General features: G+C 57.0%; 6 protein-coding genes across 6 annotated transcripts; 1 reads left to right on the top strand and 5 right to left on the bottom strand.

Moving 5' to 3' along the window:
• Nucleotides 1–6: 6 nt before the first annotated feature.
• Nucleotides 7–3,467, bottom strand: K489DRAFT_374545 (uncharacterized protein; the record flags this gene model as incomplete). Its single annotated transcript, XM_033603538.1, has 2 exons — nt 7–2,979; nt 3,054–3,467. The coding sequence occupies 2 exons, from the start codon at nt 3,465–3,467 to the stop codon at nt 7–9; spliced, it is 3,387 nt and encodes a 1,128-aa protein (XP_033455249.1).
• Nucleotides 3,468–4,880: 1,413 nt separating this feature from the next.
• On the bottom strand, nt 4,881–6,125 carry K489DRAFT_385179 (uncharacterized protein). The gene has a single exon (XM_033606030.1). The coding sequence runs from the start codon at nt 5,814–5,816 to the stop codon at nt 5,304–5,306; it is 513 nt and encodes a 170-aa protein (XP_033455248.1). The 5' UTR covers nt 5,817–6,125; the 3' UTR covers nt 4,881–5,303.
• A 97-nt stretch (nt 6,126–6,222) lies between these two features.
• Nucleotides 6,223–7,610, bottom strand: K489DRAFT_130964 (uncharacterized protein). Its single transcript, XM_033599043.1, has one exon. The coding sequence runs from the start codon at nt 7,224–7,226 to the stop codon at nt 6,588–6,590; it is 639 nt and encodes a 212-aa protein (XP_033455247.1). The 5' UTR covers nt 7,227–7,610; the 3' UTR covers nt 6,223–6,587.
• Nucleotides 7,611–9,167: 1,557 nt separating this feature from the next.
• K489DRAFT_413990 (glycoside hydrolase family 76 protein) lies at nt 9,168–11,353 on the top strand (the record flags this gene model as incomplete). The annotated part of the gene is made up of 2 exons (XM_033608112.1): nt 9,168–10,581; nt 10,647–11,353. 2 exons carry the CDS (start codon nt 9,168–9,170, stop codon nt 11,351–11,353), a joined length of 2,121 nt encoding a protein of 706 aa, XP_033455246.1.
• A 938-nt stretch (nt 11,354–12,291) lies between these two features.
• K489DRAFT_385175 (PQ-loop-domain-containing protein) lies at nt 12,292–13,141 on the bottom strand (the record flags this gene model as incomplete). Its single annotated transcript, XM_033606029.1, has 1 exon — nt 12,292–13,141. A coding segment is annotated over exon 1 (554 nt), but the record flags the coding sequence as incomplete, so codon positions are not given.
• A 30-nt stretch (nt 13,142–13,171) lies between these two features.
• K489DRAFT_391340 (acetamidase-like protein) lies at nt 13,172–15,073 on the bottom strand (the record flags this gene model as incomplete). Its single annotated transcript, XM_033606684.1, has 2 exons — nt 13,172–14,852; nt 15,030–15,073. 2 exons carry the CDS (start codon nt 15,071–15,073, stop codon nt 13,172–13,174), a joined length of 1,725 nt encoding a protein of 574 aa, XP_033455244.1.
• Between the last annotated feature and the right edge of the window lie 56 nt (nt 15,074–15,129).

Below are 15,129 nucleotides of genomic sequence, written 5' to 3'. Positions count from 1 at the left end.
AGTTTCTCATTTGCCCAGGCTGCCCTTCGCGACGTCAGTGGTGGGTTCCGCCACGCCGCCATCAGCGCTGATGTCCGCGACGGTGCTGGCGGTGGTGGGGTCTTCGGGGTCATTCTCGCTGGTGGCGACGGCATCCGTCGTGGTGGCGGCGGCCGGAGCGGAGGGGGGGAGTTGGGATGCCAGTGCCGTCATCGGCTCGGTCGAGGTGGGGCTGACTTCCTCCAGGACGGGCGATGGGGAGCGGAAGGCCGAGGATGAAGGGACGGGTTGGCCGGAGGGGGTTGTGGTGTGGTCGTTGCTGGACGGGTTCGAGTTGTAATTCGGCGCGGGGGAGGTGAAGAGGTTTCCTGGACCATTCTGCTGCTGCTGCTGCTGGTGGTGAGGGAGCGTGGTCGAGGAGGAAGTGGAGTGGTCGCCGTCTTCCTCGTGCGTGTCGCCTGTGCCGCCGAGGTGTTCGTCGTCGCTGGAGCTGTTGCTGCGATGGTGGTCTCCCGAGGGAATCCCTGTGGAGGAGATGACGCCGCCGTTGGCGATCCCGGCTGAGGCTGAGTTGGAGCTGTTGCTGGCGCGGGGGCGGGTGTTCATGCTCTCGCGGCGCAGACGCTCGGCTTTGTCGCTCAGGACCTTGGCTTCGTGAGCGGCACGCTCGGCGCGTACCTGCTTGCGCCACATGGAGGCGTATCGGCCGGACTTGTTGGCGATGAGGTCGTTGTGGGAGCCCGCTTCGACGACCTGGCCGTCGTGGATGACGAGGATCTGGTCGCACATGGTGATAGTGCTGAGACGATGGGCGATGATGAGCATGGTACGGCCCTGAGCGAGGGTCTGCAATGCGGATTGGATGTGCTCTTCGGTGTTGGTGTCAAGTGCGGCGGTCGCTTCGTCGAGCAGGATGATTCGCGGATCCTTGATGATGGTGCGTGCGATGGCCACACGCTGCTTCTCCCCGCCAGAAAGGCGAAGACCCCGTTCGCCGACTTTGGTATTGTAACCGTCCGGGAAGCTGAGGATGCGATCATGGATACATGCAGCCTTGCATGCCTCGTAGATCTCTTCGTCGGTAGCAGACTGCCGGGCGTATCGAATATTGTACATGATCGACTCGTTGAAGAGGGCAGTGTCTTGCGGGACTACACCGATGTGTCTCCTCAAGCTGTCGAGGGTCAAGGTGGAAATGTCGCGCCCGTCGATTTCGAGCATGCCACTTTGCGGGTTATAAAACCGGAACAGCAGGCGGAAAATGGTAGATTTGCCACCACCCGACTCGCCAACAAACGCGGTAGTGGTACCGGGTTTGCAAGTGAAGGAGAGACCTCGCAGCGCAGACTTGCGCACATCGTATGAGAAGTGCACATCGTTGTACCGAATCTCTCCCTCACAGGTCGTAGCCTCGATCGCATCGGGGTCTTCGACCACGCTGGGTGTCTGTTTGAAAAGCTCCAGCATCCGCTCGGTGTTGATCAGCGCATTTTGAACCTGTCGGAAGAATGTCCCAAAGAAGTTGAGAGGTCCTTGGAGCAGCGCGAGATACGTCAGCAATGTGATGAAATCGCCCACGTCCAAGCGCCTTGTGGTGACTTGGTATGCAGCAATAAAGCTCATGATGATCAGGCCCAGCATGAAGACGAGATTCTGCACGGTATTGAGGACTGCCAGTGAGAAAACGACGGTCGCTTCAGCGCTTTGGAATTTCCCCATGGCTTCCCGATACCGCTGGAACTCGAACTGTTCCGCGTTGAAATATTTGACGGCTTCATATGACATGATGGAATCCGTTTTGACTGCGCTTTCGGCGCGAGAAGCGTTTTGAGATTGGCGACGTGCATCTGCGCGCCACGAAGCCATGTGAATGGTCACATAGGCGTACCAAAAGGTCACGATAGCAATGACCAGGGCGTAGTATGCGTCAAAGTACAACAAAGTGTAGGCCATGGCGACCAGCAAATCGACCAGCATCGGAATCATCTGGAACGTGACCGATTCGAGAAAGGTGTTGACTGCCTCACCCTTGCTCAAAGCAGAGATCAACTCGCCAGTCTTTTTGTTCAGGTGGAATTCCAGGCTCAGCTGATGGATATGCTCGAAACCTGCGACAGACAATTCGCGGAACGAGTATTGCTGGATGGGAATCCACAACAACGTGCGCGCCGCAGAGAGAAGACCTTGCGCTCCCTGGAACAAACGGTAGACGACGTAGATGATGATGGCGAACCACGGCATGCCGAATGTGCCACCCTTGCCGGCGAGGATATTGGTGATGTGACCGAGTTGAGTCGGAACCAGGAGCACGAGGCCACGCTGCAGGAATATGATGAAAATGCAAATGACGAAGTGAACTTGCAGTCTGCGGTTTTTGGAGGGCCAAACGTACGGCAGGAAGACACGATACGCGTTGATGTATTCCCACCAATGGACTTCTGGATTCGACGTTGGCTTCTCCCATCCCGCGGGCTCTTCTGCAGATCCGGAATGTGCTGCAGCAGCATGGTGACCATTTCCTGTCGCTCTGCTGCCGTCGGCGTCTCCGTTCGCGGCGTCTCCGTTCGCCTGAGAATGTGTTCCGTAGTCGACATGCGCAGATCCATTGGCTTGTTGATTTTCATCAGACAACAATGGAGAAGACTCCTCGGGGATGTTCACTTCCTCGACCCTGTTCTTCCTGGACGGTTTCCAGTCCAGGGCGAACAGCGCGTAAAATGTGACGAGCGCAACGAGGAGGAAAATGCGACCGAGATCGAAAATGACTTCGAGAATCTCCCAGCCCGTCATGTCTCCTTGGAAGCCTCCGCCAGCTGGCCGATCTACTCCTAGCTCGCGATGCGCGGCGGTGTAAACGATCAGAGTCGTCGCCACGAGGATAGCTTCCATGATCAGCGCCAAGATCCAGCTCATCCAGTGAGCGGTCGTTGGGGAATGCTTTGATTCGATCAAATCAATGACGAATAGCAAATACACCATGAAAGAAGCTACGAGGTAGACCTGTCGTATATCGTTAGTCCTGGTTGCTGCTGTCATCGGTTACGATGATGTTTCCTCCCCCTCCTTGAACATACCGTTGTTGCCTCGCCGCACCAATAGCGCTCTTCTTGCTCCACCAACGCATGTAGGACGACAACGACCATGTTGCCTACCAGACTGAGAACGACCCCGATGCTGGTCCACTGGAAGAAGAGCTTCCTGGGCTGGCTGAATTCTACATGTTCTGAGGTATCGCGTACTCTTTGAGTCGGGCTCTTCCGAGGCAAAGGTTTGCCGCCTGGGCCTACCAGATTCGTTTCTTGCGCCTCCCGTCTTTCCTTTTTTATGCTATTCAAGACGGATAGGGTGGTGGCCACGACGAGATAGAAGATCAGCAAGACGATGGGATTTGCGACTTGCACAGCTTTGAGAATCTTATAAGCCGTGGAGGAAGCCGAAGAGGCAGAAAATATGTCCAGGCGCTCGGCCATGGCAGAATGTCCTGCCATTCTGTGTGGGAGTCTAAATCCCCGAGGGGGATATTGCCAATTGACCAATTAAATGTCCTCGCTCTTGCTAATTATCCCAAGCTCTTTTAATATGACAGCGCTGGTGCCGTGAGGCGGGTATCGTTCTGATGCAGCCACTTGCGAGAAAGTTCCAGATGAAAGCGACGAACCAATCCAGGTCGTAGGACAAGCGTGTTCAAAGTGGTAACGACAGTGTCGATCAGAGATCGTGACCAGGTCGCTTCAAGAGAATAGAGAGAACAGGAAAGCAGCTCGGATCTGGGAGTGTGCCAGGGCGAGAAGATCGGGAGAGCGAGGTAGAAGCCGGTGATGTGAGGGAAAAGCAACAGCGGCCAAGGATGTTGTCTTAGCAATCAGAGGAGATCTGGAGTGGCGAGGTCGCGCGACTCGCCATATCTATTCCGGGAGAGGCGATAGCAAATGAAGAGCAAGTATGGAAGGTGACGGGTTGGCGAACTCGGGTGGAGAGCCGAGCAAGCAGTCAAGCAGGCAGGCAGGCGGGATAGGCAGTGGCAGTGGCAGTGGCGTCAGAGCCGAGGAGAGCGAGGTGGGATTTGCTTGCGAGGCCCGAATCCAGAATCAAACTGGGCAGCTCATATGAGGCTGAGAAGCTGACGACGCGATTGCTTCTTCGGGATGGTGATGTACAGCTGCGGTTGGTGTATATGAAGCAAGCGTGAGGGTCCTCTCCGCGTGTCACGAGAAGAGTTGAGGAGGTCGTATCACTTGACACAGCGTACAAGACTAGCAGCAGCTGAGGGCGCGAAGAGTGGTAAATGGAAACGAGAATGGCGGCAGCAGCACTGGAGAGAGAATAGAAGAATGACCAAGAGCGGCTTTGTTTTAGCTGAAGACTAGTGGTTCCGGGCCGGGGAGGATAGGAAGAAGGTGTCTCTCGAGTTGACCACAAGACGACTTTCGAGGTCCTCTGTGTCCGTGAAGCACCAGAGACGACGCGTTTGATGAGGTCCGCGCGTGTGAGAGGGTCGAACAATGTCGACGTGCGAGGAGGAGGAGGAGGTGGTGAAAGAGGAGGAGGAGGATGAAGTGCGTCGGTTGGGAGATGGCACAACAGAGGGAAATGATATCTACAGGTCCGTCGGGTCAGGGATCAACGAGGTCGGTTTGATGTGTCGCGATGCGGGTCAAGGTCTTGCTTGTATCCGGAGGGGAGATTGTGGAAGTGGTATGGGATTGGGCATGGGCATGGGTGTCAGGTCGAAGGCGATGGCGATGTCTGATCGGGGAACGGTTGGAGTGGCGGTGGCATGTGGATGAATTAGTGGAGGTAGTCTCTGGCATAGCGCAATAGTAGCGGCGGCAGCGATGATGGTGGTGGTGGTGGTGGTAGCAGTGGTAGCAGTGGTGGTGGTGGTGGTGGTGATGGGTTGGCCAAGACGATGTGAGTGCGCCCCCGAGAGAAACTGAGTTTTCGATCGATGGCGCGGGTTCGGCATCATTCATAGACAGATTCATCACATCTGGGCATGTGGAGGAGGAGGAGGAGGTCGAACAGGAATTGGTGGTGGTGGAGAGAAGATCTAGGGCACGTTTCCCTCCCTCTTGACCGGCGGCCGTGTTCTCACGGAAACCACCTGCCTGATGATTCGTGAGTTCGTATAGATAGCCTCGCCTACGGAAGCGCAACATCATCTACGATTCTACATGTAGGACCGACTTCGTCCTCTGGTGCCGCGGTCCAGCGACCTCTCACTCTCCCCTGCCTTGGTGGGGTTGATGAACATCTCAAGCTGTTGTGGAGTCGACCGCGCAAAGCGATGATCTCCATGTCTATCACAAGCCAGGGCCAGCGTATCAGATGCCGTTGGATGCAGGATAGAGTTGGGCACGGGGTAGAGACATCCATGCGATCGGCATGCATCTGGACGCCAATTGCCCCAGATTTTGGGGAGAGATCGACAGGACACCACGACGCGCGGTGGATGGTTGTGCTCCAGAATGGAATGGTGAGAGGGCACTCCGGTTGAGAGATTCGTGACGGGCTCTCACGGCAGCGGCGGCTGGACGACGCCGACACAGGTCGAGAATAGTGGAGGCGCGCGTTTCTCCCCATTCTCCATAGCCTCGAACAACAACAATAACGACGACGGCAGCAACAGCAGCAGCGTCGGAGAGCAGAAAGGAGAAAAAAAATTGAGGCGGATGAGGCTTGCAGTGTTCATGCAGGTGGTGGGAAATGCGGTGTGCTCTCCTGCGACCCAATGCACCGAAACCTTGGAAGTCTTCGGCAAATGCCCATTGATTCCTCGATGGGTCTAAAACGATGGGGGTTAAAAAAATAAACCAGTCGACGTCGGTAATTGTCATTGGGAACATCCATGAGATCCTCATGCAGCTAATCATGCACATGCGAAAAGCCCTCCAGGTATACGATACATGCACGGAGGGAAAGCCTGCATGCAGTATTGGTGCATATCCTTGTCACGACGGATCTGTGAGGGCGCCCTGGTGTGCATGATGAAAGTTCGGCATCCGATGGGTAATAATTGAGGAAATTCTTTGATCATACCTATTACTGTACATGGGTTGAACATCGCGATACATTCGTGTGACCGACCACCACTTACTGCAGCAGAGAGGTCCGTTCGATACTGTAGATCAAAAATATCATGCGCACCGAAGCCATCCTCTTTGGATGTAGTAGACATGACACGAGCACATCCAGTAGATCAAACCCTTGTCCAGATAAATAGGTACTGCACAAGAGACATCGATCTTCGCCCCTTCACCACTCCGCACCTGCAGTATTCAAACGGAAAAGCCACTCAGGGTGAGAAACATACCCAGCCAAGCCCGATGACATGTCTCTCCACCGTCATCGTCATGCGATCCGATCTCCCTGGAATGTCTGCGTCTCGTGTCTCGTAAAAGAAAGGAAGGGAGAAAAACAAAAAGGTCAGGTCCTCCGACCATATCTAGAACAACCGGTGCACACCTACCACCACACCCTTCGCATGTCTCTCTGACACTGCGGCCCGTATGTGGACCAAAAAAACGGAAAGAATGCGCCTCCACATGTCTCTCCCGGGTCCCGAACTGACACACAGCATCTGACCTGAATTAGTGCCGTCCTCTCTCTCAGAGCTCGACAGAGTCATCTTCCTCGTCGCCACGATCATCGCCGGCCGGGGCGTACCGATATGATCTCTGTATCGTGGCGTCAGCTGCGCTCTCTCGCTTGTCCTGCTCCCCGAGCCGAGCGAGGAACGGGAGATGGAAAGTAGGCGAGAGCGCGCTGCATGGCGACGTGTCCGCGTCAGATCCCGGCCCGGTCGGATCATGACATGACGTGACATGAGAGGCAATGCGACAGGCTCGATGACAGCGAACAGACTTTGGCATGTCTGCGTACGTATAATGACATGCGCAGTTTTCATTTTCTGTCTGCGCATAAGAATCCGCAGAAGGGTGGGTGTCTGTCCCGCATCCATCCAGGCTGGAACGGTCGCGGCATACATCCACCCTCTCGACTCCATCGTCGCCCTCACAGTGGTTGTCTACCATCAACACCACCCAGAAACCAGCCCGCAGGGATGTCTGCTGGCCTGGGCGTGAGAGGTTGCGCCTCTCTGGAGAAACGTTGAGGAGGAGCGTCGCGGAGGACGCCGCCGCCGCTGCAGGTATGTATAATGAGATCGCACATGCCGTACATCGCCGGGCGGACGGGCGGGTTCGCGGATGGGCCGGGGAGATGTGTGTGATGCGGGAGGGGCACATATTTCGACGACGACAAACGACGACGACGATGACCACAGGTGGGTTTTTCCATTACGCGTACGAGATTTCGGCTATGTATCCCTGGTGACTTGTGTTGTTATCCAGTTGTGCCCTGGATTATGATCTCTATCACTGTTGGTGGATTGGATTGGATTGGATTGGATTGGCGTGATGAGGATGCAGCAGGACAAGGAGCCGCAAGCACAGGCACCTTACAACGACCGACTGCGCATCCAGACCGCCTTTTCGCTATATCGTACATCATCTCCCCATCCATCTCCTCTGTCTATCGATGTCGTGACTCCGCGAACGACTCATCCGGGGGGAGGAAGATGATCGCGATGGGCTTCATCTACACTATATCTCTCCAATCATCCCTCGAGCAGGGTAAGTCGTCTGTCGGTGATGAGTGGATGTGGATGTGGATGCATGGTGGCATGTCGGGGTACCTGTCTACATGCACAGTACATCCAGCCAGCCGGATCTGCTTCCGCGATGCATCTCGAGCCCGCATGATGTGAAAATCACCACCACCACCACCACATGCTGAAGTGGAGTGTGGACGCCGACCTTACCCCGTGTACAGTTGAGAAACACCAGACAGCCTCCGCTGAGCCGCAGCGGCTCTGACGATACTGTAATAGCTCGACGAGGCACCGCACTCCATGAGTGAGGATACCTCCATCCAGGCCGGTCAGACGGTCCCCTTGTTGCTCTCGCGAAAGACGACGACGGAGACGAACTTGGGAAGCGGTGGATGTGTCGGACGTCAGCATCTCAACCTTCCCTGTAGGTCGTGTGCATCCTCCAACCATGTCATAGCGATGGTGCCGAAACGTCGTGATCCCTCAACAAACCTTCCCATCTGACCCCAGTGGCTGTGGGAATGGATGCGAAAAGTATCGGGCGCCCATCGACGATCGATCTCTGATCCTTCTCGCCCGGACTTGATGCTCCTGTTCACTGCCCCGGAGAGAGAGAGAGAGAGAGAGAGAGACAGAGAGAGAGAACTCAAGCAGGATTGTAGTGGGTTGGGGTTAGGGTTGCGACCCAGAGTGCTCGCTTGAGATGCTTTGCTTGTTCCTCCCCACCAAATCTCGATGGATGGATGGATAGATGGGTGGAACGACATCCCGCTCTGGAGCTCTTCGTCTCCTGCAGAAACTCTACTGTACGATGCCACGCCACTGCTGCATGCGGCACAGAAGTCAGGTACGTAGACCAAGACATGGAAATCATTTGATACTGTATGTTAATCTGCCTGCCTGCATGTGAGTGAATGCATCTGTCACATGGCATGGACACCAAAAAAACCCCCCCAAAGGTGAAACACTCTCCCCATGCCACAGTACATGCTACCCTTACACCGCACTGTACGTACTGTACATCCCTCTCACGACTCACGCCCGTTTCTCCGAAGCAATTGCAGTCTCACGCAATCTCCATTCGGTACCGGAACTCCAGTCTCACGACCGATACCTCCCTCCCTTCAATCACAGCAATCACTGCGTCCGAAGCATCCGAGAAAGTCGTGCGGTTCTACCACAGCGCCGCTTCTCATACGGCATCTTCCACACTAGCACACCGTCCCTCGCAACTTCCGGCTTGCCGAGATCTACCATCCCAAAGAAAGCCACCAGGCCTGGCTCGTGCTGCGTACGCCGACGCATGTGAAGAGGGAGAGAGAGAGAGAGAGAGCGAAAAGAAAAGAAAAGAAAAGAAAAGAAAAGCCTCGCTTCCGTCGGCCCTGGTCTGCCTTTCCCGGCCGTTGCAGCAAGCCAGAAAGCCTGCAGCCAGGCCATGTCCGGAGCGTTCGGCCCGACGACTTCCCCTGACCGCCTCGGACGCCATGACTACCACTCCTCCTCCTCCTCGTCTTCATCTATGATGTCCCTCCAGCCACCTGGTCATTGTCGTCGTCGTCGTCTTCACATGCTCGTGATGCGCCAGCCAGGGTTCACGTTCTCGTGGCCGTGGCTGTTCTTGGTGGTGCTGCTGTCGCTGTCATGCACATCCTCGCCTGCTGTCGCTGCTGCTGCTTCTATCAGCCCTGTGGATGGCGGCGGCAATGGCCTAGACTCGCTCCGGCAGCCGCAGCAGCAGCTGCTGCAGCAACAGGAAGTATTCGCCGCAGAGTCTCGACCTGTAATAAGTGGACTGCTCGAAGACAAAGGCACTGCCGCCACGCTCGCATCATCGTCATCATCATCATCATCATCATTGGCTCCTGAATGCCCTGCGTCGAACTCGGCGACGGCATTGCGATCTCTTCAAGATGCCGTGGACGTCATGCAGCGCGAGCATTTTGCCCTGTGGGTCGGTACGTGGCCTGCTGCGATCGAGTGGACCGCTGCTGTGACGAATGCGCATCTCGTCGTCGCTATGGAGTGCATGAGTCGTGCGACGGTGGGTGAATCCTCAACTCGTAGTCCAGAGGCAAAGGATGTAGAAGTCGAGAATCGTGAATGTGACAGCGAGAATCACTCCGGAGACGATCACGTCGCTCGCGTGGACACGGAGAACGTAACTGCCTCCGATGGCGTGCCCGTAGGTGACGATATCTGTAATAGAGATTCAACAAAACCACCATCGTATCATCTGCCCTCTGCAATGGAAGCAGACAATGACTTCCTTTCCGACGGCCTCAACCACAACGGCGGTCCCCATTCCACCCGCCACTCCCCCCTCGAAGACCAAATCAACACCTACTACGCCCACACCACCGCCTACTACTTCGGCGAAGACACCTTCGAAGTCCGCAACAACGCCTTCGACGACATGCTCTGGCTCGTGCTCGGCTGGCTCCAGACGAGCGCCTTCACGCGGGAGCACACGGCGCGGCACCAGCAGCTACGATCGGCCTCTGAGGAAATTTCTCACCCCGCGCGGTGGCACGGCCAGCAGTTCCTCGCGGCCTACGCGCACCGCGCGCGCATCTTCTACGACCTGGCCTCCCGCGGCTGGGACACGCGCTTCTGCGGCGCCGGCGGCATGCTCTGGGACGCGAAGAAGGAGCCCTTCAAGAACGCCGTCACCAATCACCTCTGGATCGCGGCCTCCGTGGCTATGTTCTTGGGCTTTCCGGGCGACGCGATCGAGGGGCCGTATTCTCATCGTCATCGGAGGTGGAGGGGTTCTGATGGGGAAGGGGAAAGGGGGGGATATGGTGGGAGGAGGAGCGGGGAGGGTATGCGGGGAGAGGAGGAGGTGGATCGGACGAGGTTCCTGACGAATGCGATCCACGGGTATGAATGGTTGTCGAACAGCGGGATGAGGAGTCCAAGGACGGGGCTGTACATCGACGGCTTCCACGTCAGCGCATGGAAGAGGAACCACAGCGTGACGACGGGGGAATGTGAGTGCTCTACTCTCCTCCCTCTCAATTCTTTGTCAAAAGAAAAAGAACTAACCTTCCACCAGGCGACATCCCTGACCCGACCCTCTACACCTACAACCAAGCCATCCTCCTCTCCGCCCAGCGGGACCTCCACCGCGCCACGGGCAACACGACTTACCTCTCCGACGGCCACGCCCTCGTCCGCGCCGTCATCGCCGCGACGGGTTGGAACCTCGCGGACCAACGACCTCATCCTCCACGGGAAAATCCCACTTCTTCTCCTCCTCCTCCTCCTCCCGCCACCCTGTTAGGAAACCGGGGCATCCTCGAGGAAAGCTGTGACCGCGCGGGAAAGTGCAACCAGGACGCCCAGGCGTTCAAGGGCGTGTTTTTCTCGCACCTGAGGCATTTCTGCTCCTCCTCCTCCTTCGACGATGACGACAACGAGAGTGATGACGACGAGGGATATGACAGCAGCCAGCACCGCCAAGACGACTACAACAAAGACGAGGGAACCCCTCTCCTCCTCCACCACCGTCGTCGTTGTACCGAATACACGCCCTGGGTCCGACATAACGCCCGCGCGGCATTGCGGAGCAGGGACGCCGAGGGGAGATTTGGGGGCTGGTGGGGTGCTGCTGATGATGATGATGAGACGGCGGAGGGGAGCATCGGGAAAAATCCTCGCGGTGGTAAAGATCCCAATGATCGCGGGCGAGGACGGACCTTGGAGACGCAGGGGGCTGGCGTGGCGCTTTTGGCGGCGTGGTGGGAGTTTGAAGGGTTGTGAGTGTGGTTTGAATGGAGGGGATCGATGGGGACGGAGGGAGAGGATTGAGGTGGGAAGAGAGTGAGACAAGGGAGGAGATGGGGAAAGGGAACGGCGATTTCACTTCGAGGGAGGGAAATTCGATTCTACGATTGATGGGATTATGATTGACTACTACGACGACGACTGAGGGGGTTCTAGAAACGGGATCGATCGATTGATTTAAAGGAAATGGAGGCGGGCGGCGTTTTGTTTTCTTTTCTGGGACAAATCATACATAGACACATATATATACACTTGGGAGAATGTAGAATAGATGGATCAACAGGTGAAACCACCATATAGTTCCGTGATGGTCGTGTATGCATATATCCTTAAAAGGGTGCCATGGTCCTGGGCAAGGTCTCCGTCACGAGAAATGACCCCAATCCCTGATTCTGCATCACATCGTCAGCCATGCCCATAGAGCTCGAGCGCACATATCGCTCTAGCCGGAACAGGGACAAGACATTGGACTAGCACAATGCGAAGATGTCGGCACTTGCGAGGGTAGTGCGAAATGTGCTTGTTGATGACAGTGTCATGAATTCACCAGCATCTCATGGAATCGCGCTCCTGGTTTTTCCACCGCCCCCCTTCTGACAATGTGCTTGACTTCAAGTGATTGGATTCCGTCTAGTCAAACCACAGGCGCCGAATTGCCGGAAGCTGCAGCAGCGCGCCCACGGAGCTGTATGTCTGACGACGGCGTCCTGAACACCGATGTAGACGACGGCAAATCGTGTAGCGTGATCGTAGTGTTGTGGTGAGAACCATCTTCAGCCGCCGGAGTAGATCTCGAAGTCACGATCCTGCGAGCCTTGAGCCAGGGAACCAGATTGTAATATCCTCCACAGGCGAAAATCCCCAACCAGAGCGCCAATTCCACCCCATAGATCACCGTGCCCAATACGTCGAGCTCAGGTTGGAAGACCAGCGAGATCAACGAGGTCAGATCACCCAGCGCGTCGAGTCCGACGAAGAGAAACGAAATGCCGCGCACGGTGCGATGCCGCCAGATATCGAGATAATGCCGCAGGACGCCCAATGCCAGGAACAACGCGGCCAGAACAGCGGTGAGCGTCACCGGCCAGACAACTCCCCTCATCATACCCGCCCGCAGAGCGAATATCAAGCCGACTTCCAAACCCGCCATGCTCCCGGCGACCGGCAGGATGACCATCACGCAGCGCCGTTTCGTCCAACGGCGTTCATAGTAGTGGCATTGGATCCACGTGACCAGACTCAGGCCGCAGAGGATCTGCGGCTGGATCTGCAGCGCGAGGGTGAAGCCCGAGACGATGTTGTAGACGCCCAACAGCACGCCGGCGGACGCCCAGAGGAGCATCATCGTCGGCTGCAGACCGGTCGCGCTGTGGCGCCGGTGGTTGAGCAGGATCTGCGGCAGGAGCTGGACCGACCAGCAGACTGCGCCGGCGACGCCCAGGGCGTTGGCGGCGAGGGGATTGTCCATGGGGAGGATGTCGAAGGGGGAATGGAGCTGGATCTGATCTTTGAGAAATGCGGCGAGGTAAGAGGGAGATTGGAATGTTTGTTGCGAAAAGGTCGCGCGCTACGATCTAGGGCGTTGCAGGTCATCCCATGTGCGCCTTGACGCTGCGGCATGATGACCGCTGCCAGACCTCACGTTGAAGAACGATTTGTACCTCGGAATGGAAGATGGAAGGACTCATCACATCGTATCATTACCATCTCATCGGCGTCATCATCGCCCCAGCAACATGAGGCAACATTCCAATACAACAAAACCAGCAGCATCCCAGCCCGGTCCTCCCTTCATCAGAGTACATCCAACAACGCATACCTCTCCCCGTGCTCCTCGAGCGCATCCTCGACCCTCCTCATACAAGCGAGGATCTTCTCCTCCTCCAAGCGTCTCCCGACGACCTGGACTGCCACGGGCAGACCGTGCATGGCATGGGCATCGTAATGCCTGTAAGCGCCCCTCGCGACGCCGTTCATCCGCGGAACCTCAACTTCCCTTCCAAGCCCATCGGTCGCCCGATCGACACGCGTCACAGGCACAATGCCCGCCGTGTAATCCAGCAGATTGAAGAGGAAAGTGTACCCGCACGCCGGGGCCGCGCTCGCCATGGCCCCGTGCGGCAGCGCAGGGAGGGCGTTCGGCGGGGTGAGGATGAAATCCAACCCGTCCTCCCCCGTGTCATCCCCGCCGAAGGAATCCCACCATTCGTGCCAGCGGGCTTTGTAAGCTTCGCGCTTCGCCGCCCACTGCCAGTGCTGGCGGGCGGATTTCTCATGCCAGTGTTCGAGGAGCGCGGCCCAGATGTGGTCGCGGAGGACATACTTCGTGAAGGCCCAGTGCAGCCATTTGAGGGCGCGGGGCACGAGGCGCATGTAGGCGCCGAAGAGCCGCGCGCCCGGGTCGTCGGATTCGCCGGTGCGGAAGAAGGAGCGGAAGGTCCGGGTGCCGTCGGCGTTGAGCAGGTTGGAGGCGATGACGAGGGCTTCGAGGGGGGGCGGGGGCGCGATGGGGATGACGGCGTGGCCTTGGGCGGAGAGGGCGGTGGAGGCGGTTTGAAGGGCGCGGAGACAGGCGGTCGAGGGGTCGACGACGCCGTCGGTGAGGAGGATGCCGATTTTCAGGCGTGGTTTGGTGAGGTAGGACTCTTCGATCTCGGGACGCCAGGGGAGAGGGTGGACGGTGTGGTCGTAGGTCCAGGGTTTCATCTGGATGATGGAGCGGGTGAAGTAGGTCAGATCGGAGAGCGTGCGTGCCATCGGGGAGAAGACGGACGGGATTCCCTCTTGTCCTGGCATCGAGGTGCTGACGCCTGCTTTCGGCCAGCGTCCCGTGCTGCATCGTAGGCTGTAGCATCCCGAATAATGGGCCGGTGCTCGGACCGAGCCCGCGACATCTGATCCGATACCGATCCGGCTCCCACCGAACGCCAGGAGGGCCCCTTCACCTCCTGTGCTTCCTCCGGGGGAATATTTAGGATTATGAGGATTCAGACATCTCCCCCAGACATCGTTGAAGCTCTCAAAGCTGAGCAGAGTGACCGGAAGGGCAGTCTTGACAAACGGCACAGCGCCCGCATCCTTGAGCAATCGGACGATCGCACCATCTTCCTCATAGGGTCGAAAGGTGTTACATGAGTACCCCACCGTGGCATCGAAGCCCTTGACGATGATGCTGTCCTTGAGACTGACCGGGATCCCCGCGAGCGGTCCCTTCAAGTTGATCTCACCATCGAGCGCCGTGTGAGCTTCACGGACCATAATCTCGGTCAAGGCATTAGTCTCCTCGTGTGCCTTGACCGCCGCTTTACCGTATGCCCTCAGGACATCGTGGGGGTCGGCCTCTCCGTCTTGGACACCCCGGACAAGTTCTGCAATGGGTTGATCGAGGATGACTCGCTCCCTCTTGGTCAGAGGCGTGTGGTATCCATCCGGCAGATCTCGGATTCGTTGGAGGCGCTCTTGCTGTTTGCGCTGGCTGTGAGACCATCCGTCAGCCCATCATCCCATGCACGCCGGCCGCAGCGATAAATCCCGTCCTCATTTCCCATCGCGGAATTCCGTCGGTCTCATCGATTTCCCATCGTGGACCCAGAGTTGACCGCATCTGAATCAACGTATGACCCATGCCGCGAACGCGAAAACAAGAGCTTACCAAGCACTCCGATGCACGAAATAATCGAACGGCGGGAGAACCATAGCGATGCAGATGTGGATGTGGATGTATGTATGAATCGAATGCGAAGCGGCGCCAA

Source organism: Dissoconium aciculare (genome assembly GCF_010015565.1).
Source record: "Dissoconium aciculare CBS 342.82 unplaced genomic scaffold K489scaffold_21, whole genome shotgun sequence".
NCBI lineage: Eukaryota > Fungi > Ascomycota > Dothideomycetes > Mycosphaerellales > Dissoconiaceae > Dissoconium > Dissoconium aciculare.
This window is presented reverse-complemented; position numbering and strand designations above follow the sequence as displayed.

Bases quoted from the DNA above. Each gene is read 5' to 3' on its own strand.
- K489DRAFT_385179 (XM_033606030.1), bottom strand. From the start codon at position 5,816: ATGACAATTACCGACGTCGACTGGTTTATTTTTTTAACCCCCATCGTT.
- K489DRAFT_130964 (XM_033599043.1), bottom strand. From the start codon at position 7,226: ATGTGCCCCTCCCGCATCACACACATCTCCCCGGCCCATCCGCGAACC.